This window comes from Apteryx mantelli, chromosome 3 (assembly GCF_036417845.1).
Source record: "Apteryx mantelli isolate bAptMan1 chromosome 3, bAptMan1.hap1, whole genome shotgun sequence".
Taxonomy (NCBI): domain Eukaryota; kingdom Metazoa; phylum Chordata; class Aves; order Apterygiformes; family Apterygidae; genus Apteryx; species Apteryx mantelli.
Window position 1 is genome coordinate 45,148,238 of NC_089980.1, and position 22,112 is coordinate 45,170,349.

Consider the following 22,112-nt stretch of genomic DNA (forward strand, 5'->3'; position numbering starts at 1 on the left):
CCTCAGGACCTGAGCTGGTCCTTCTCACATGCTCTCACAGGTGAAATTGGAGATGGACAAGGCTGGAGATGTGCTGGGGACTGGTTCAGGAGCAACACAGGATCCAGAGCCTCATTTCCCTTCCCAGTCACTCCAAGGCATACTGGCAGGACTAACCTCAAATCAGCCATTGTAGCATTTCTCCATACAAGCAAAGGCTAAGCTCCCTGCAGTGGATGCGAGGATGGGCTCCAGAGCCTGGGATGACCTTGGGAAGCAGATGTGGCACTGCCTCCTCTGCTATTACCGAAGCATGGCTAAAAGGCAGTAGATGACCAGGTCACCCTTTATACTAGGTCAGCTCCCGCTTGTTCTGGTCCAACGTGCAGCAGAGTCTCCCTGCCAGGGCCAGGATTTTCTGTGCTTTCCCATGGGCATGGAGGGCTAATCAGTGGATCTCTCTAAAAAAACAAAAACAAAAACAACCCCCCCCCCCAACTACTGGCCTGTAGGGTTGCTGTGCAGGGTTCAAGATGGTGTGCAAAGAGACTGGGCAGAGGAATTAGCACCCAGCCAGGAGGGAGACCTGAGAGAGAGGATTGGGGCTTCATCAGAAAGATTATTTTTTTAATACACGGATGATGTACCTTTATCAAATAAAACAAATACAAGCCCAGAACAAGTGCATCAGAGAATTATAAATTAATTTAGGCTGGAAGGGACCTCTGGAAGTCATCATCTAGTTCAACCTCCCATTCTCAGCATATCCAATTAGATCAGGTTGCTCAGCTGCTTGTCGAGTTTTCAGTATCTCCACCCAGGTCCTGGCAGGGTAGTCATTCTGCTCCATGCTCTGGCCCACATCACCATAAACCTTTTGCTGTCTGGAACCCTTCTACTTCCCTGCCCTGGAGCTGCACTGCTGGGAGAGCTTCAGAGGCCTTCAGAGGTCTCTTTGGCCTTACCAGTCCAAGAAAGGAGTGGTAAGGCTGTTTGGATTGAGGAGCAAGGTTATTAATCACTAATCAAAGAAGGTCATAGCTTCAGGGAGCAGAGATGGCTCCTGCAGCCCGAGGGGAAGAAGAGGGACATGTGCCAGGACAGCATAGCAAGGGTGTGTACCTGCCTGGAATAGCTTCAGAGTGTCAGGGAGAAAAGGAAAGGCCCAAGAGTGAAACCAAGGGCTCTGATAGGAAGAGCAAGCTGATCCTAAAACTGAAAGAAGCTGTGGGTTTTGTGCAGCTGGGAGGAAGTGAAGATAAGGAGGTGGAGGGATGAGAGATTCCTTGAAAAAGTGGTCTTGACTTAAACCAGCCTAGAGACCTGTAATGTAATTGTATTCTGGCCCTTCAGGGGAAAGGCCTTCTCCAGTGGGAGGTGGAGGAAGAGGAGCAGGGTCCCTTGGTGCAGCCTTCTGGGAGTGGTTGGTGCACCCTGAAAGCACTAGGGTGCAGGCAAGGGTGTCTTTGTGCAGAGAGGGCACCACTCCTGTAACTCACAAGGAAGCTTAGGTCTGGGAGCCAAAGAGGACAGGGACACAGATGAACAACAGAGTTTCACAACGGTGTTCCCACTTTATTTTAAATTGCACATGTGAGACGAAGTCTCAAACTAGGAGTTGCTGCTTCTCCACTTAGTAGAAGATAAACCCTCTGTGTTTAGAAGCAGAAGATAAACCCTCTGTAATCTCAAAAGGGAGCCTCGGTGAGGAGCAGCATCCCACCAGCCAAGCTAGCATGTCCCTAGACACCAGTCCCCATTTTCCCTACTAATGGGGAACAAACACTTCTCTCATCTCAGCAGCTCCTGGCCCTGCAAAGAGGGAACTGGGACTGAGGCAAGAGGAAAGGGGTCAGGAAAGGAAAGCCAGGGGTCTGGCTGTCCTCTGGGTGGTCACTGCTGTCCACTGTGCAGGAGTCGTTGGAACAAGGAGCCGTCCTTCTTACTTAGGCGGGCAGGTGAGTCCAGCTCTGCCACCCTCCCAGCCTGCATCACTAGCACGCGGTCCGAGTCCAAGATAGTGTTCAGCCTATGGACAGAAAACACCAGGACGCATGCTGATGGAGCTGAGGAGGAACACCGGATACTGCTTCCCCTGCAGTGAAGGGGCCGCCCAAGACATGCCTGGCATGGAGCTTCTCCCTGTGCCCTCAGGGACACCCTGCAGTCCAGCTTCCCAGGGAGCCTCTGCCCACCCCTGAACAACACTGGGAGAGCACAGCGATGCCTCCCAGTAGCTGGACACAACAGGGTGTGAGGGGAACAGAGGGCAGCTTTGTGGGGAATGAAAGGGAGAGATCAGGGTGCCGCTGACCCTGGGACAGCACAAGATGTTTCTGTCCCCACAGCAGACTAATTGAGTCTCTTCTGTTTGCCCCTCCATTTCCTCACCTGTGGAAGGCAGGTACTGATAGCACCTCACCTCCTGAGGGTGGCAGAAAGGGACTTGAGCATCAGCCATCGTCCTCTAGCAGTCCAGCATCTTTGCTTATGCTGCCACCACCAGTGGGTTTGTAGTATGCCAGACTGACAACTACAGCACCTGCTGCACACACCGAGGCACCCTGTTCTGTCACTCCCCCCACCACCACTAGCAGGGCTGCAATCTCCGGCCACAGGGAGGGAGGATAGGGCAGCAGTAACATCTTTGTGCAGTTGTGCACTGTTCGGTGAGCAAAAACAGCCCTAAGAAACTGCAGGTCAGAGGGAAGTCACAGCACAGGATTTAAGCAAGTGAAAGCCCCATGGGGTTCAGTTCTCTGGTTACTCATTTGCCCCCAGAACAGTGCCAGGCTGCAGCACTGAAAGTGACCTGGAGGGGCACAGCACAAGTATTGGGTCACTTTCAGTCCTAGATTTCACCCATCCAGTTAACGGCTCACCTGATGCTGAATGGCTTGGGAGATCCACAGGTACAAACCAACTCTGTCACCACTTTTCCTCCCATACCGGTCTCTCCTGTCTCCCTTCATCCAGTGGAAGAGGGTCTGGGACCATCTTTGACCCAGTCTTGCTGCCTTGCCTTCTGTTACTCCTTCCTCTTCTGGTTCTCCTAATTGCTCCTCCATCAAAGACCTGTCCTCCCTACCACAGCTCAGCCCACAGAGCATTTACCTTCCTTTACACTCTGTTTCTGCACTCTAATCTCCCTAGTGCACGAACCACATTCCCTTCCCCTCACATCTCTCCTGGCTACCTGCTATCTAATTTATTGAGCACGAGCCCCTCATTTCACTTGCAAGGCCCAGTCCACCCTGCCCATCATCTGTCACTCCCACTTCTGCATAGCAGGACACCAGCCCCTGCCACCTGCTTGTTTGATTTTTATTTTTGTGGTACCCTTTGTGCTGGGAAGCAACACCCTCAAAAACACCCTCCAAACTACTGCATTACCTCTTCCAAACTCTCATTCACCAGGCAACAATGGGAGCACTCTGGGCAGATGACTGCCTAATGCTGACCCATCCCTTCCCAGTATCCACAGTATCCATGTTTTGTCCTCCTACCTCTGCCTGTAACCATCTAGTGCCCCTACTCTTAAATTTAATCTGTCAGCTCTGGGGCAAGCAGTGCTGACCTGTCCTGTCTGGGCAATGTCTAGCCTGCCAGCGGGAGGTGCCAGCCAGGACCAAAGCTCAGAGTGTTGAAAAACAATTATCAAGTAATCTGCTCCGCTGGCAAGGAGATGGCTGCAGCTCTTCTCCTCTAGCTGTCCTGCAGTGCCCTCTACTGAGCTAGAGACACCTGCTCCACCTGGGCATCCTCTTTGCTCCTTTCTGTATGGTATTTCTCCATTGCTCCTTGTCCTATTTGGCAGAATCACAAGAGTTGATTCACCCCCTGGTCCCAGAAGGCAGGGCCCAGTGAGCCATCTACCATAGGATGCGGTATATTGACTTAGCCCTTTGCTGTCCCCCAGCTTCTGGGTACAACATTTTCACATCCAGTTGTTCCAGCACCCAGTGGTTAATAAACCAGACAAGTTCCAGCCTTTTGCACTTGAAAAGCCTCATCACAGAGACCTCCCTGCTCAGCTCAAAGTGCAGGCATGGCAGGCACAGCCATCACTCCCAGTGAGAGAGCAATGCTGTGGTGGGGTGAGTTCAAGCACAGCATGCTGGTCCTGCTGTACCTGTGAGCAATTGTCAAAACCGTTTTGTCAGCGAAGCGCTGGCGGATGGTCTGCTGCAGCACCTGGTCTGTTTTCTGATCCACGCTGGCTGTGGCCTCATCAATGCACAACACCTATCAGGGACAGAAGGTGAAGGGAGCTCCCAAACATGATAGGGAAGACCCTGTTCCCATCTTAGGGACAACCTGACAAGATAGCACTGGTCACCCATTCCCAGCACTCCCAAACTCCAGAGTACCCTGCCCCACTGTGCTAGCACCACTATCAGTAGCCCACCCTCTCCCTTGCACTGACGAAGACATGGCACTGACCTTGGCCTGTGTCAGGAGGGCTCTGGCCAGACACACCAGCTGCCTCTGTCCCACAGACAGACTCTTCCCTCTCTCTCCCAGCTCGCTGTCCAATCCACCTGCAGGGATGCAAGCTCAGCAGTCACCCACTAGGCTGTGTGTCAGGCCCCAAACAGCTCCTCCAGTCTGAATTTTTCCCAATAGCAGTGAAAACCCCAATCACTCAGATGCAAACAACATCTGGCACTGAGATGCAATGCTCCACTAGAACCAGGGGGATGGGGTGTCTCTCCGGCTCTGCTCCAGCGCTCGCTGGGGCCTGGTCTCATCAACAAGATCTTGCCAGGCCCTGCCCATCTGATCCATCACCTGTCAGCCTCTTGCTATGAAATCTTAGGAAATGTCCTGGGGGTCTCACTGACCTGTTCCACCATGGTCCTAGTGGGGCCTCACCTATCAATTCCTTACTGCATCTGTCTAGCCCCTTCTCCCCAGCTCCTGCCTGAGCTGAGGCCACCTCCCCTCTACGTGTACCAGGATTTGCCAGTGTCTTCATGCTGGGCTCAGACTCACCCATCTGAGTAACCACATCCCGCAGGTGGCACTGCTCTAGCACCTGGTACAGCTCAGAGTCTGTCTGTTGTCCCTGGGGGTCCAGGTTCTCTCGAATTGAGCCACTAAACAGAAATGGATCCTGGGGGATGATGGCCAGCCTGGACCTGCAAGCATAGGAGAACTGAGGGCTCATGGGGTGGGTTCAGCAGAAAGCAAAGAAAAGCAAAGGCCTGTTTTTCTGGGGTGAGGTGTCTTGGCTTGCTGCATGTCTTAGATGCACAGAGACAAAGCATGGGTCATATATTCAGTCTTGGACCCTTAGCACAACTGCTCAGAAATAACAGAGCAACTCGTAAGAAGCTGCCACAACCTGACAAGAGGGTGCCCAAACAGCAAAAACGTTTTTCCCCTCACTCCGCCCCTCAGCATCCAGCCACTGGCAGCTCTCTTACTCCGTGCCCCCCTCAGCTGCCCACCCTATCTGCTCAGCCCTCCATACCTCAGGTCTTTCAAGCCCACCAGCCGGCTGTCGACACCGTCCAGGAGAATCCGCCCTGCTTTCAGCTCCAGCATGCGGAAGAGCGCCAAGAAAAGGGTTGATTTTCCAGATCCTGTGCGACCCACAATCCCCACCTTCTCTCCAGGATAAATAGTGAAGCTCACTCCATCGAGCACATTGGGCAGGCCTGCTCGGTACATCAGGACTACATCTTGGAACTCCACGTACCCCTGGCTTGGCCAGTCAGCAGCAACCTAACAGGGGCCAGGGCAAGATAGACCGTGACTGTGACCCACTGTCAGTGTCAGTCCCACCTGCCCCCCAGCCAAGCCCTGTCCACCCTTTTGGCTGGTTTCTTGGCCCTTGAACAGACTCCACTCACAGCCCAGCTCCATCTCCAGCTCCTTCCTAGGCTTGCTTTTCTCTGACAGCTCCGCCCCAGTGCCCCTTCTGCTCTTCTCCCCCTTCCCATTGTTCCAGTCTTCACCAACTCCTTCCTGAGATTCATCCCCTCAAGGGAAGTACTGGCAAAAGATGAATTATCAAGGGAGTTTCTGTGGGTGAGGGCCCTCCACCCATTCACTGGAACCCCGTGATCTCTGCCAGGAGGTAAGTGCAGGGCACAGAGCCAGAGGATGGGAAACAGGCCAGTCTCTGAGAGCATATTTTAGCTTTTACCTGGACCAGTTTATCCTGGGGCTCTATGGGGACGTCTGTGGTGTATTCCTCTGTCCGCTCCATGCTCACCATCATGGTTTCTGTCATAGTGAAGCTGGAAATGAGGCCTGAGAGCAGGTTTGTGACAGACAAGGCGTACGAGAGTGCCAGACCCACAAGTCCTGAGACGACAAAAGCATAAACAGGCATGTTACTGGCAGGGAAGGATCCGAGATCTTGGTGGCAGGACAAAGAGACAAGGAAGGAGTCACCATTCTGGAGTGTGGAATCCCATTCTGGGATGGGGACATACAGGAGGAGGGACAGGAGCTGAAGCACAGTTCTGGGGGTGAGTTGCAGGGGGACAGTGAGCATGAGCTCTGGCTCCCCCCGGCATAGGGAGATGGTGCAGCTCTGAACTAGGAGGGGAGGCACCCTTGGGCCACAGCCGTGGGGTGGGAATAGAGCACTCCCTGGCAGCCCACCTGGATTTGCTAGTTGCTTCTGGTGCTGGATGATGGCAATTCCTGCGATAGCAGTAACCACAGTAACCCCGATCATCTGCAAGCGGATGTCCAGCCACTGCATCGCTGTGTTGCTGGCAAAGAGGCAGCGTTGGTTTTGCTCCAGACGCAGCTGATTCTCCACCTCAAACCTGGCAGGCACATAACGGATGTTCACACTGGGCTGCGCACCCCACCACTGCCCACATTGCCCCAGGCCAGGGATGTTCCTGACACTCTAACCAGTCCCATGACTCTGGTCTATAAACAGTCAAAGCTCTGGCTGAGTGCTGGTTCCTTGCACTCACCTGTGTGTTGCCCGCATGGCTCTGATGCTGCTCAGCCCTGAGAGGGTCTCTGAGAAGTGAGTGTAGATGGGGGAGAGGGTGAGGCTGTAAAGGCGCTTGAGCTCCCTGGACGTGCGCCGGTAATAGCGCTGGATGGAGAAGTAGAGGGCAGCCAGAGGGAGTAAGACCAGACCAATCCAAGGGAGGCCATAGGTGATCATCACCAGCATGCCCAGGAGCCCATACATGTTGGCCAGGAAGATGTTGAGGATAAATGGCAAGCTGTCATCCACGCAGTACAGGTCTGAAGAGAAACGGTTCAGGATCCGGCCTGTTGGTGTGGTGTCAAAGAAGGTCACTGTAGCCTGGCAACAAGGGAACAAGAAAATAAGAGCCACAGTGGGTTGCAGCGGGGCCCAACCACAGAGCAGTGCCCTGGAGATGCAGAGCTGAGCAGAGCAAGGAAGGTCCACAGTGGGGCGGCCACTCCAGTCCCACCACTTCCTCTGCTGGGAAAAAGATCTCACACCTCAAAGCCAGCATCCACTTGCTGAGTTGTTTACAACTCAGGCAGCTCTCGTGGTAAAAGGAAGGAGCCCTTCTGTGGAGAATGGCTTACAGGTACCAAGATGGCAGCCATAAAGTTATGATACTGCCAACCTAGTCCATACCCTTAAATCTCAATGTAAATTCTAACCTCTGTGCCCAAGGGTCCCTCCCTAGATCACGCTTAGAGCTAATATAGGGAATGTCACACTACTATGCTAGCCCAAAAACTAATCTGATGATTCACGTGGATCCCATACTGGACCATTGGTAGCCAGTGAGACGATACTCTAATCCTAATCTCTAATTCTCTAATCTTAGTTTCTAATCCTAACCCTCTAATCCTAACCCTAGGCTGAGGACCCAACAAAGTCCCAATCCTAAGGAAAGTTATCTGGCATATGCCAGCACCAGCCCTAAATCTTGCCTGATGACTCCTTCCAATCTCATCTAGATCCGAGTCTATGATCCTACAAAAGCTTCTTTGATCAAACTGGCCCTCACCTTGGCTATATCTCTAAGCCTAATAGTGAATAGATATAAGCCACCCTGACATGGATGGAGCAAGCTCTACAGGGCCCATTTTGACTCCCAGCTTGGTGGCCCCTTGTGCTCCAAAAACTTCCTTGATCCTTTACCCTAATAACAACCATAGCCTAAGGAATTCTGCTAGCCTACACCCTAAACACAGCCAATTCACTATGCTAGTGCCAGCCTGTGAGGTATTTTCTGAACCTTAACTTACTGGCTTCAGGTGGCCCTGATTCTCCGTACAACCTACAACATACTGGAATCAACGCTAAACATACCTTAACAACATCCCATCAGATCCTGGTTTCCCTAACTTTTGCCAGGTTTAGGGATGACACTTGCTGTGAGGATGAAACCTCCCATTTTGGTAGATGCCATTACAAGTCCTAAAGTAATTTCAGGGACTCTCCTGAACTGACGCTGTAAGCTGTCACCACATCCAACGTCACCTCTATGGACAATTTACTGGGCAATGCCTGTGCCAATATTAACTAACTTGGTGATTCCTGTTATTCCCCCAGTAAGCAGAAGTCAGGAGCCCCCAAACAGACCAAATCATGACACTCATCTTATGCTTACCCTTAGAGCAAAGTACCCCTCCACTTGCACATCATCAGCCCTACAGCCCAATGTTCATGGAACACTGGCCCTAAATCTTGATACTTCTTGAATTCACAATGAACCACACTTTATCAGCCTCAAGTGACCCAGAGTCTCACCACAGGGCTTGGTAATGGTATCGTGGTGTTCTCAGTCCTGAGCTGGGGATTGCCAAATGAAATTTAGGGCTCTAACAGCATTTTGTAACCCATCTCTAGAATGGGTGTTGGAAAGGTTACAGCTTAAGCCTTAATGTTATATCCTTAAACTCATCAGCTAACACCAGTGAAAACCCTAATTCACATCTCAAATGCTTAATCCCCAGTAGGAGAATAATATCAGGGCAGAGAGACTTGCAAGGGGTCCCAGCCTGTCCTGACTTTTCTGACCATTACCTTCATAACCCGCTGGAGCAGCCGGCTGTGAATGACAGTGGCAGCACGGATAGTGCCATAAGCAAAGAGGAAGGCCCGCAGAATGGTGAAGAGGGAGTTGGCCCCTGCAATGCTCCCATAAACTGTTAGATAGAAAGTCACATCCAGTGAACCATTGGAAGTGACTGTGGCTGTGTCCAGAGCTTGAATGGGGAACCTGGAACACAGAAGAAGGAAGACCAGGAATCTGTCAGGGTTCCTGAGACAGTAAACTCACAGATGGGGGTCAGAACTCAGGGACAGACTCAAGGGGAAACCAGGATACTTCAGCCTGATACTCCTGTGAGAGACCACCCCCTTGACACACTGGGACAAACACATTCCTTCAATCAGTAGGCAGCCAGGGGTCTTTCATCAGCTCCAGGTTACAAGCCCCATAGGCACCTCATCAGTTCCCTCTCTGGCCAAGGATTTCATTTATCTTTCTTTCTCAAAGCAGCCACACAGACCCCATGCAGCAGAGTGGTCAGTTTATCCCTGCTCCCAACAAGGATCTTCACAGAAGATGCACTGAAGGACAAAACCGGACAGTGCTTCTGGCTCCCTTTGGCATCTCCTGGCCAACATTCACTTACACAAGTCCAGCAAAGGAGAAGAGCAGCAGTTGCGGGGAAGGAAGGGGAGCTGAGCAGACCATCACAGAAGTATTTGCTGTCTGGGACATGCTGGAGATCCAGTGTGACAGCCACCAATCCGAGATATTTCTAGACGCTGCAGAGAGAGACAGAATGCATATGGAGGGATTCAACCTTTGAATCAGCAAATATGAAGCAGAAAAGTAGGAAGGGAAGCAGCTGGGGAATTTTTGTTATCATCTCAGTCAGGCTAGTCTTCCTCTGCCCTCATTCTCCACTGGCATAGCAGCAGGAGCAAGGGAACTGCTGTGAGCTGCAGCATTGACAGGGCACTGCTAAGAGGAACACACACGGTCGTAAAACTGCAGCAGCAAAGTGGAGGCCAGCGCCTGCTCCCACATATGCCCCCTTTCCATCTGTGCTACTTGAGTTTGGGGAAAAAGAAGAAAGGAGTTTTCCTGCTGCAGCAAGAGTGATTAAACTCCAGCCCCCTTTCTTTCCCATGGGCTCTGCACACAGTCAGGGAACAAGGGAGGAAGGTCCAAAGAGAGACGTGTTACTGGGCCACTGCCTCACCTTGCATCAGGAGCAGGGAAAAGAGGATGGATAACGCCAAGCAGCTGCCCACTGCCAGCCAGTATGCCTTGTACACCTGAAAAGCTACCGCTCCTTCTTTCTTCTCCTCCTCCTGGCTGAGAAGGTGATTGTTTTGGGTCAATTCTTCTGCCTCTGTCTCTATGGTGCCCTCTTGGTCCTGCTCATCGGGGGCTGTGGATATGGAGGCAAAAGCAAGGTCAGTGCAACACAAATTCCTTCCACAGCTGCTCCTTGATGCAAACAGAGCAAGCGTAGGCTATGGGGGAGGCTTTTCTTCCCTCCTCCCTTCCCTTTCAAGCAGACTTTCATCCAGATCTGCACTGCGGTAGGAGAGAAGAATCAAACACTGATCTTGGCCAGTACCTGATACCTGGGCCTCCTCTTCCCCTATGCACATACTACCCACAGATCAGCACTGCCATCGCAGAGCAGGGCAGTGGGAGCACTGTTCTGAGGCCACCAGCCAATAGGTATGCTTCCTCCCTCTTAGCACATGTGATTCCCGCAAAGCTCAGAGGACTGGGAGATGCCCTCATACTCTCTCCAGAATTGTTCTTGTAGACTATTTCTGCCAAACAAAAAGAAGCAAACAGCAAGAGGGTGCAGGTGGGAAGGAAGCAAGTGATATCTGGCCAGCATTTCCTTTCTCTCTATTGCACTTCACAGCCATTGCTCACTCTTCTCCTTAAGCCCCTCTTAAGGCAACTGTCCTCAATTCTTGTTCAGAGACTCAGTAAGAGCAACAGGCTTTGTCTGGATGTTTAACCTGAGCTGCACTGCCCCAGCCGCCCTCAAGCTTGCCAGGTATTGACCTTTATCCTTCCACCTCTTGTCCATGTCCTTGAACTTGGGGAAAGCTTCCACAAGTGGCAGGATCTCAGCTGGCGTTCCTGCAAAGAGAGAAATGCAAATGCTTCAGAGCCCCTGAGGAAGAGATGCCAGCTACTCGCAGCCTTTTTCTATGAAATGGCCCAGTTTGTTCTCTCATTACATCACCTACTTTCTCTCACAGCCTTACCTATTTTCTCTCACGGCACCTGCATCCTTAAAGGTTCTGCTTCACATGTTCTGCCATGGCATTATGCCTTATCAACTCACCCTCTCTAGGGCCATCCTGCTTTATATGTACATCTGCATATTCCTTTCCACTCTGTCTTCTCTACCTACATGCACTGTCCTCAAGCTCTTTTTCCTTCCCTGGATCCCCCAGTTAATCCCACTCCCTTATAGTCATCCCTGCTCATGCCATTCCAGGACTGGCAAACAGGCACATGCAGAAGCCTCAGAAGACAGCCAGTGTACCTGTCCTGACTATCCTGCCATTGTCCATCAACAATAAGGCATCGGCTTTCTCCAAAAACTCCGTCCTGTGGGTGCAAAGGATCCTTGTCTTGTGTTTGAGAACTCCCAGAATGCATTTCTGCATAAGATGGTTAGCTACATCTGCATCAACAGCTGCCAGGGGATCATCAAGGAGGTAAAGCTCTTTCTCCTGAGAAGGAAAGATGAGACAAGGATACAGTTCCCGGCCTTGCCCTAGCAGGCAGTGCTGGATAGAAAGGTGCAAGTGCTTCGGCATGGCACACCACCAGCACCTTGGTCCAGCATGAGGTGGTTCAAGACAGGCTGCCAGAGCACAGTGCACAGCTGGGTGCTTCCAACTTCTTTATATCTGACTTGACGTTGGGTGCCATCTGCCACAGCACAGCCACTTTCCTGTTTACCTGGTAAACAGCTCTGGCAAGGGCTATTCGAGCCTTCTGTCCCCCACTGAGTGTCACACCATTCTCACCAACTTCTGTCTGGTCACCTGCTGGTAAGATCTGAAACATTCAAAAAAATCCATTTTAAAAGGGACAGGATGCTACTGGGGACTCAAAATCAGAACTCTGGGTCCCTCTCCTGCCTCTGGCAATAATTCCTTAGGGTGACATCTTATCAATAAATTAAACTATGCAATGGTCCATATTCTGGTTCTGCAGACAACTGGAAAGCTTGGCCATATTTATGCCACTAAACTCTCTTACCCTCCAGAATAGGATGGCCACACTTGAACTGCCTGTTGGAAATAACTTCTGGTCTGAGATGAGTACTAAATTGTGCCCGGAAATTTTGGGGGAGAGCAATAGCTGTGCCGGAACAAAAACCATGCCAGGGACCATCCAAACAGTTTAACAGTATAGACAATTGAGTTTCAGTATCTGGAAACATTTCCCTCTCAATTTATTAGTATAGATATAGTCTACAAATTCTCAAATAAATGTCTTTATAGAGTACTCATAATTCCTGCTGAAGCAAACATGAGCTCCTAGTGCTTGGCACTTCAGAAAATCTGACCCCAGGTTATAAACTAGAAGAGGAAGGCTGGCTTCCTACCAGGTTCACTAGCTACCACAGCCATGAGCTTCAAACCTATAATACATGCCTTACCGATGGGACAACCATAGACTTAGCCTCTCCAGATCCTAAGAAAGTGCTCTCTGACTGAAAAGAGCATCAGCTGCCGATAGGTTCTGCCTGCAACACCTGGCAGTCATCAGCTCTGCAAGAACATCTCCTTTAACTGGGATCGAGAGCTTTTGAATCGGCGGGAGATGAAACCATCCAAGGTGCTACCAGAGTGACTTTGCACCTAAAAGAACAGTGGGACCAGGCACGGTCTGTGACTGGTAATCACAGCAAAGCTGTGTGTTTGGGATGTTGCAAAGGTAAGTCAGACTTGGCTCAAGTCTGCAAGGATGAGAACTGCTCCCACTGAGGCTCAGTCTGGATGCAAAAGTTGACCAAGGAGGCCCAGAAAGAATTAAGGTTCAAGCACTCACATCCAGGTCCTTGGAGAGGGCACAGGCTTCCACCACCTTCTCATACAACCTGGCATCATATTCCTTCCCAAAGAGGATATTCTCACGGACACTGGTAAACTGGATCCAAGGCTCCTGTGTGGCCAGTCCAAATCCTTGCTCCAGGTCACAGACATACACTTGTCCACCTTGCCTGCAAGAGCACCAAAGGTGGGTGGAAAAGGGAGCAAAGGAGAACTGTTGGCAAACCAAAACGGCCTACAGATAGGGGTAGCACTTGACAGTCCTTGCCTGTCATGGAGTGCAGGGACTAGACAGGGAGGGGTCTTTTGGCTACTTACTTAATAAGTTCTCCAGTAATGGCTGCAAGCAGAGAGCTCTTGCCAGAGCCGACCTTCCCAACAACCCCCAGGAGCATCCCCTGCAGAGGGAAGTCAAAAGAAGCAACCTGTTGCACTAATACAGGGCAGCCTGCCCAGATTTCTTGAGCCACACATAGCTTTTAAGGAAGATGACTGCTGTCCTGAACTAGATCTCAAAGGTCCAGCAGCAGAGCCAGGCACAGTTGCTGAGTAAACCAGATCCCTGATATGGCAGGACACAAGTCTGCAAGGAGTATTAACAACCACTGAGTCACCCTGGAACCCAGCTATGTTCTCAGTCCCTTCCTCTCCTACAGCAGTGGTGGGAAGCAGAGGGAGCCATGCCAGGATCTCCTCCAGTGCCCTGCAGCTCTGAGAGATGTGACACATGCCCTGTGCATCTTGGCCAAGAGAAGATTTTGACAAATGGCTCAAAAGACAAGGAAAACAGGCTGACCCTGCTCCATTATTTGGCTCCTCTAGTGCCATCTTTCTTCGTTACTCCCTGCACTTCTGCTCACCTTCGTCACTGCCAGGTTCTCAATGTGCAGCTGCAGAGGGCCTGTGGATGAAGACTGCTTGGTGCTTTCCTCCTTGACTGGTGCCCAGGAGAAGGCTGCTCCCCGCATCTCCATAGCAGAAGCAGGACCTGAAGGGCTGTCTGCAAGGGAAAAGCAGCAGTGTTGCACTACCCTGGGAAAGTCAGAGAGTGACAAGGGGCTGGCATCACAAGTGCCATCAGTTTCGTTCCCAAATGGAGGAGACATGGATAGGGCACAGCCATGATGTCCTGGACCCAGACACAGGCTAAGGCACTTGCCCATTGGTTTGCCCTTAAACTTTTCCTCCCTTCCTCAAACTCACCTATCTCCAACTCCCACTGGACACACATGGTGACCTGCTGGCTCTTTGGGAGACACTGCAAGAATAACCTGCTTTTCTTATTGCTGAAGATGAAAGAATCACAGGGAGCTGGCAACAGGCAAAGGCAGCAGTGATGGGTCAGGAGAGGGGCACCCACCCAAGCCTTTCCGCCAGAGTAAACCAAGGCTGTCAATGGCTTCAGTGTCAGAGGAGCTTTGGACAGAGGACAGAACAGCTTTTTCTAAGGGGACACTGATGGCAGGGCTCAATGGAGACAAGCGACAGCCTATGTTTGGTAAAGAGCAATGCTATAGTCTTATCTCCTGCTTTCCATAGAAATCGAATGCCTTCACTCTGCCTCTGACAACTGAATGTCCTGAACCATGAGGTGACAGTCAGCTGCCCTGTGGTATTACCCCTCTGCCCCATACCACAGCTCTGTGCTCTGAATTCTCCCTGCTCAAGGTCCGAAGCCCAGCAGCATCCTTCTCCATTACCTAGAGCATAATAAGCCTCCAGGTCCTGGTCTGTGAGTTCAAGGAAGCGCTGGATTCGATCCAGAGAAACTTTGGCTTCCAAGGTCCCATTCAACACCCATGGGAAGCTGTTGAGGGGGAGAATGAGCATCCCTATGAGGGCCAACGCTGTGAATACCTGTGTGGGTATGGAAACAACAACAAATTAGAGGTAGTACCTCCCTTGCACCTTGTATCCTCCAAACAGTTCCACCAGTGAGAGCCTGAAGGGGTCAGGGGAGACACAGACTGAATTAATTTCCCAGAGAACATCCCTCAGCCTGCAGCCTCACTGTGGATGCTCCTCTGCATGGGACAAGGTTGAAGCCCTCCTTGCTACCTACAGTGAGCAGCGCTGTCACTTGGGATCTCTCTGTCCACTCACCTTGGTGGCAGTAAGCTGGTGACCCAAAAGGACATAGGTGATGAAGATGACAATGGAGACAACAACGGGCAGTGCTGCCCACAGATACACACACACAGCATCCAAGTACTTGATGGCTCTCAACTTCTGCAGCTCTTTAGCCCGGCAGGCATTTATCCTGGTGCCAAAGTGCTGCTCCCAAGCGTAGAACTTGATCACACGAATGCCACACAGGAACTCAGTCATCAGCTGCAGGCAAAGAGGAAAAGCATATAGAGCAGCTGCCACCTGCCTAACACATCAAAGGCCACCTAGGCATCTCAGCCAGGACCAGGTTCGCAGGTCCCTCCTGCTAAGGGCCCAGCTAGAGATTCCAGGAATCATTTCTTGATAACAAAGACATAAATTCAAGTGGCAGCTGCTGGGAACTTTGCTCTCCCTCATTCCACCAGCTTGCTCAGCTACTTGTGCTTTGTAAGGTTCAGGAAGAGGTAAAATATTACACTACTTTCCAACTGAAGTATACGCAACATAGGTGCAGGGACACGTGGACTTAGTACCTCCAGCCTGGACACCATTTACCCATGTTGGCCTGACATTATGTGAGATAATAAGCCCTGATTCTTGGGCCCAGTGCTGCCATGATACAGCTAGTCTCCGTCCACAGCCAAGCTGGCTCACATCCAGCAGCTCAGGTATCCCTGCAGCATGTTCCCCTCTCATTCCTGCTCTCAGGTCAGCATGTGCAGAGCAAGCTGAGATGTGTCTGTGCCTGACATGAAAGAAATCTGACAAGAGAGAGTTCACTCAGCAAATCAGTCTTGTGATACCCCATACAACTAGATGTGTCTTCTGTTAAAAGTGACAAATGGGTCTGCCACAGAGCTGATTTATGTTTTATACTTACAAAGCGTGGCAGAAATAGTGACTGAAAATGCTGTCCCCTCACATCAAAGACACTAGGCTCTAAGGTTGGCATCAAATGTTTGACATGAGGCAAGGAAAGAGATGGCATTGCAAATATGCAGAAAGCAGAGGAAAAGATGACTGAGGGTGCCAAACTGGAGTGATATAAAACCATTATGATCATGATCATTGCCTTTGTCCAGATTGCAAGGCACCTCATGATTGAAAACATTACTGGAGTAACAGGATAGAAACACCTGTAAATAAAGAAATTGGGGTCCTACTTTAACTGTTTCCCAAACAAAAGGTACCCGGGAGGGAGCCTGAATTTGCTCAGGAAGTGAGGCGAGGCAAGCATTAGAGGTTCACTATTTTGTGGGTGGTGAAACTGCATCACGCTGAGACACTTCTCTGTGTGTGTCCCCCTCTGGCACTTTTCCCAGTAACTGCAACTCAATCAACCCACTTGGGATTCACAAGTGGCCAAAAAGCCAATGTTCTAGGGACAAACATATAGCAGTGAATCCAGAGAGTCACCAGCCGCCCCTCACCTTGACCCGCGAGTCCTTGTGCTTCAGCATCTCCTTGTTGCACTTCATGATGCGGTTGGCTATGACCTTGTTTATGGGCACAAGCAGCAATGCCAAGGCCAGGCCTCCCAGAAAGGCTACCCCCACCTGCTGGTAGAGGAGGTAGAGGGTAATGGCAAACTGGAAGGGCAAGCTCCACACCTCGTGGAAGCTGGGGCAGAAGTTGACCAACCTATCAGTGTCCGTGCTCATGAAGTTCACAATTTCCCCCACAGTGAAGTGGGCAAGGCTGGTGCTGCTAACACGCAGAGTCTTGCGGTAGATGGCAGAGATGACGGCAGCCCGCACCATCAGCATCACCTTGTACACCTCATAGCTGAACTGGTTCCGCAAGAGAGCGCCCAGGAAGGAGCCAGCAAAGAGCCCAAGGGCGTAGAGCACCCCATGGCTCAGGGGCTCCTGCCGTGACTCCATGAAGTTCACCAGCAGGTTCAGAAGCAGGGGGCCTGAGAAACCCAGCAGGCTGCCAGCCAGCTTGAGAAGTCCAAGCGAGTAGAAACGGAGCCCAAAGACAGAATGAAGCACTGAAAAGAGTCGCACACCCTCCTGGGCCAGGGGTGAGCTGTCCAGGACATTGCTACTCCCATCCCCTTCAGCAATGATTGGGCTAGTAAGAGACACCGTCTCCTCCTCTACTTGGCGCAGAGCTGCCTTCCCCTGCCAGGAGGAGTAGAACCGATCACAGACCCTGGCAGCTTGGAGCTGGTGAGGAAGCACATAGACATCCTGTGGCCGGTTCAACATCCAGTGGTAGCCACGTTTCATAAGAGGGTTCATCCAAGCATAGGAGAAGCGTGAGAGCCAGCTCTCACCATCTTCTGCCACTCCCTGCCAATCAGATGCTGGGATCCCTGGCTCTGAGATGAGTGGGTCTGGCTGCCAGGAGTTATTGATGGAGAGAAATTCTTGTCTATTGGCAGCTGGGAAGAGGTAGCTAATCACATACAGAAGAAGACAGGCCAGCTGCAGACAGAGGATGGAGAACCTGGAGGATACAGCAGGGTGGCCAGGGGACCAAGCTGTCCCATTTTGGCAGTACCACACCAGCGTGATGATGAGGGAAGGTATGGGTAAGAGAGTGAGGAGAGCCAGCACTGCAGGGCCCCGGGTAGAGCCGTGAATTGACCTGCAGAGCATGAGAAGAGCCAAGCCATGAGTGAGCCATGTCAGTGCAGCAATGCCACTTGCCAGCACTTCCAGGTACACAGGGCCCAGCTCCTGCTGAGAAATGGCGGCTGGGATTATATCAGCAAGGAGGAGGCCAGCAAGTATGAAAGAGGCAGCAATTCTGTATCTCCAGTCTCGCCTGTGAGGAACATCGGCACCATATCTAGAGGAGGAAAGAGGAAAGAAATGCTTTACAGTAGAAATCCCATCACTTCCAACTGAGCACTCTCCTGTCTTCCTCCCCTCTTCCCCCCATTATCCATTTGCTCTTACTTAACTTCCTTGGATCCAATTCCCCAGCTTCGAAACATTTTTAGACTGTAGGCATTATTAAACTAGATCAGGTCAATATATCCTACTATCTGATCAGTACCAAGGATGCAAGAAAACACACAAAGAATAGTCTTTCTGTAAAGAAATTTCTTCGCAACCTGTGATATCTTTTGGTCAAATCAGATTTCAATGTTTGAGGATTAACAAAAATATATATTTATCCTTTTAATTCCAGATGATCAAATTTCCTGTGTCACATCCTTGATCCTTGATTTCTTGTTTTTGGGACATTTTGTCTAGAGAGATTATCTTTATCAGTATTGGTCTCAGTGATGCTATGTGTAGAAAGTCCATCGTTTATTGCCAACAAAATATTTGACTATTGCTTGAGTATTTGTGGCCTTTCAATATCAGTGAACATTGTCATGTTTATGAATTCCAGAAGAGGGTAAACAGAAAAATAATTTTTGTTTTCTCTGAATCCCTTATTACCTTATGTATGTCTCCAATAATACCACTTTGGATTTATACCTTCTCCCAGAATACTGCCAGTCTTCCCAATCCCTGTTCACTGAGATTCTTTTTTTTTTTTTTTTGAATTATTTTCTGTGGTTTTATTCTCACTAACCCTCTCTGCTCTTTCTGGATTCTTTTCTGTGACAGAGTGACCAGAGCTGTACACAGTACTCTGCATAAGAATAGATGCTGACAAATGTAATAGCATTATAATATTGTATCCTTCTCTAGTGACATATTTAGTACATTAAGGGGATCTAATTTCCAGCCTTCCCATCCCCACCTCCAGTCTTGTATCATAATCAAGAGCTAGACAAGTTGGCTGTCATACCTTGGAGTGCCGAGGAAGCAAGCACTGACCACTGCAAGGATTATATGAGGAGCCACATTTAATGTCAGCTGGTTAAAGCAATGGCCAACACTGCCATGAATCCACACAGGGACTGGATCTTCTGGGCTGGTTCCACACAAATCAGCTAGGATGTTCTCCATTCTTTGCTGGGTGTTGAATGCAACAGATGGGAGCTCCTAGGGTAGAAAAGAAAAAAGAACATGAGGCAGAGAACAAGAAAGTACAGCCCCAGTTAGGGGCGGGCTGTGATAAGAAACGAACAAAGGACTAAAAAGGACTTCCTGGGTCACACAGTACAGGCCCTACTGTTGCACACTTGATATCATATCATCCACTTTATGAACCGATCAAGCTCCAGCTTAAAATAATTATGTTATTTGTCTCCTAAGGCTACTTCAGGACCTCACTGCTTTGGGAATTAGAAACTTTCTGCTTCTTTCCAGTCTAAATTTGTTCATGGTCAGCTTATCCTTTGATACTAACATAAGGAAGTATTTGCCTTTCTCATATCCCTCTGTAAAATATTTTGAGCTGTTTAAATAAACACCTATCAATTATATTTCCACCTTTGCAACTATTCCCACAACACAGCTATTTAACAAGCTGTGTGACATTAAACACCCTCCAGATCACACTGGAGAATGGGGGTATCTGTCCAGAAACACAGCCAATACCTACGAGCTATGTAAGAAAGGGAAACCAGGACTTGTGTCCTTGCACGCTGCCTTGCGGTGCAAAACGCACCTGGGATAGTTTAGGCTTTAGAAGTGATTGATTGGTTCCCACCAGCCAGTCCCATCTCCAGCCTGGGACTGGCTGAGAGCCACCGGCTTGGCACGGGGCCAGGCTCAGCACACAGGAGCCGAGCAGCAGGGCCGGGCGGGAGCACCGGCACCGGCCCAGGTCCCGGCTGCCTTCCTGGCCCGCGCCACCACCGCGGGGCCTGCCCGGCCCTTGGCGCAGGGAAGCCCCGGCCAAGGCGCAGCCTGGGGACCCGTCTCGCTGCGCCCCGGCGCAGGTGGGAGAGGCCAACACGTGGCCCTCAGGAGGCGATCCCGCCCCCGTCCCGCCGGGGCCGCTTCCCCCGCGGCGAGCGGCCCCGGTGCCATCACCGACCCCCCCCAGGCCAGTCCCCGCACGGCGAACTTTGACCCCTGTCCCCTGCCGTACCTCGGCTTGCCTCCCGCGGGTGGAGGCGGAGGGGCGGGGCCTGCGCGGGGCGGGGCTCGGCCGCGCGCCCCCTGGTGGCCGGGAGGACGCGCTGCAGCCGTTGCCTCGGCGCGCGGCGGGGGGGGCAGAGGCTTCCGGACCTAGGGGGGTCTGGGGGGTCCCCGGGGAGGGTCCCCGGGGAGGGTCCCGGGGGGGTCCCCGGGGGCCCGAGCGGGACGCCGGGGGCCTAGCCCCACCCGGGAGGCAGTGAAATGGGGCACGACTCAAACCGGCAGATTTGGACCTGGAAATCAGCCCTCCCCCAAGACCGTAATAAAGTCCTCGCCTTTTCCACATCATTCCCCCCACCACCACCGCCCCCCAAATATCCATTTAATCCTGGCTTGGCAGCAGCAGAAATGTTAGTTAAGACAACGAAAGGAGGCGCCCTCTGAGATGCTGAGCGAGTTAACCGGCAGGAGAAGAGGTTATTTACTAGAGAGGAGGAAGGAGGTAGGAAAGGCTGCCAGGAAATGGGAACGACTGAGGCCCCAGCCGTGGCCCTGCTGCTAGTGTCAGGCAGCACCAGCGAAGGTCAACAGCAGAGGCAGCGGGTAAGCCACCGCGGTTTGAAACAGTTCATCATCTCTTTCTAAATAGCTCAACTGCATTTCACGTGACATGCAACTTCCAAGTAGATGGCAAACCCAAGGGAGTTCAAAGCACTTCAGTCAAAAAGAGGAGGCTGAGATAAAAAGGAAAAGCAAATAAATTAAACATGCACAGCTCGGTCAGACTTTTATCTTCTAAGCATGTGCTGATTCTGTTAAAACCAATCTGAAAACCAGTCCTTTCCTCAAGAACAAATTATTTTTTTCCCCAAATTCCTCTAGTTCCTTCATGGTGATCTTATTTATCCCTCCCCTCTCTCTCCTATCAAACTTGGCCCACAGTGTTGGGCACTCCAAGAGCATTTTTTCATTCACATTCACCAGACGCATACTACAGACTTCTAGTGTAACTATGTTGACCAGGCCTATGAGTATTTATGCACAGCTGTGCTTCCAGAAGTCAACATGGGTGGGTACAGCCCAGACAGCAAAAGTGTTTTTTATGGATACAAATGCTTTTACAGATATAGCATTCTTTGCCTGTGGCAGGTGATTTTACCACACGAGCACTTAACCAACAATGTATGGGTATACCCAAAGCAGTAGAGCTCTCCTAATGTGGTCACAGCCATATAAAGCCAAAAGAGATCATTATGTTAATGTAATACAATCATCTGAATAACACAAGCTAAAAAAATCCACTGTTTTACCTGTATTGTGCTCACTGACTACACGTGTCTGGAACACAGATAAACACATGCAAGCAGCACCACAGAAGACAAGACCCGTTCTTTACTACAAAAAGTATGTTGCATTGTCAGATGAGACAACAAGAACATGAGAGGACATCCAGCCTTATCCCATCCAGACTGTTATATAATGATAGGTGGATGCAGTAAAGTCACCACACACTCTGGGAGTTTTAGCTGTTACTGGTGATTTTACAGCAGATGCTCTGGATTCTTCACTTTCCCAAACCCTCTCTTAGCAGTGTTTCTTGCAGGGGAAATTAGTGTATCCCTGTGAATACTTCTTCACTGGTAGCAAACTTTACTCTCAACACACAACTCTTCAGAGATTCAATAACGCATTCTCTGAGCTGAGAAGTGTTATCAGTGGGGTGCTGAAGAAGCAAAGTAGCAGTAACATTCCTGTCTGGAAAACAGAGCAATCTGGCTGAGGGAGCGTGAGACAGCAGAGATAAGAGCAAGAGCTTGGAGGCCATAGTGGCCTCTAATCATAGTTTTCTTGAAAGCAGCAGGAGGAGAGAAAGGCATAGTAGCAAGTAGCTGGCACCACCAAAAGGTTTTCCTCATGGGTTTACAAAGAAGGAGAAAGTATGAGAAGCCCCATCATGGCATTTGCCCTCCCTGCAAGAATCCCACAAGAGTTTATTCAGCACCTGGATTGTAGAAGCTCTTTGCACATTACACTCAGCTCTTCTCAGATCTTGTTTC

General features: G+C 50.7%; 1 protein-coding gene across 6 annotated transcripts; it reads right to left on the reverse strand.

Moving 5' to 3' along the window:
- Positions 1–30: 30 nt before the first annotated feature.
- ABCC10 (ATP binding cassette subfamily C member 10) lies at positions 31–20,089 on the reverse strand. 6 transcript variants are annotated; one of them, XM_067293239.1, is made up of 22 exons: positions 20,066–20,089; positions 18,875–19,071; positions 16,549–17,917; positions 15,113–15,340; positions 14,710–14,866; positions 13,870–14,009; positions 13,328–13,407; positions 13,008–13,179; positions 11,910–12,008; positions 11,488–11,677; positions 10,998–11,075; positions 10,165–10,356; positions 9,589–9,724; positions 8,975–9,170; positions 6,924–7,267; positions 6,598–6,767; positions 6,134–6,294; positions 5,456–5,709; positions 4,975–5,120; positions 4,423–4,520; positions 4,112–4,224; positions 31–2,008 (listed from the first exon to the last, which is right to left on the reverse strand). In XM_067293239.1, the coding sequence occupies exons 2-22, from the start codon at positions 19,033–19,035 to the stop codon at positions 1,873–1,875; spliced, it is 4,620 nt and encodes a 1,539-aa protein (XP_067149340.1). In that variant the 5' UTR covers positions 19,036–19,071; positions 20,066–20,089; the 3' UTR covers positions 31–1,872. The 6 variants fall into 6 exon arrangements, with proteins under 6 accessions (XP_067149340.1, XP_067149345.1, XP_067149343.1 ...); XM_067293244.1 differs by lacking the exon at positions 20,066–20,089 and adding an exon at positions 19,640–19,687; XM_067293243.1 differs by lacking the exons at positions 4,423–4,520; positions 4,975–5,120; positions 20,066–20,089 and having other exon boundaries at positions 1,925–2,008; positions 18,875–19,413.
- Positions 20,090–22,112: the final 2,023 nt, after the last annotated feature.

Bases quoted from the DNA above. Each gene is read 5' to 3' on its own strand.
- ABCC10 (XM_067293239.1), bottom strand. From the start codon at position 19,035: ATGGAGAACATCCTAGCTGATTTGTGTGGAACCAGCCCAGAAGATCCA. The intron at 13,180-13,327 runs GTAAGTAGCCAA...GTGCTCTTGCAG, and splicing joins ATTACTGGAGAACTTATTAA to GCAAGGTGGACAAGTGTATG. The intron at 11,076-11,487 runs GTACACTGGCTG...CTCTCTTTGCAG, and splicing joins TGGCAGGATAGTCAGGACAG to GAACGCCAGCTGAGATCCTG.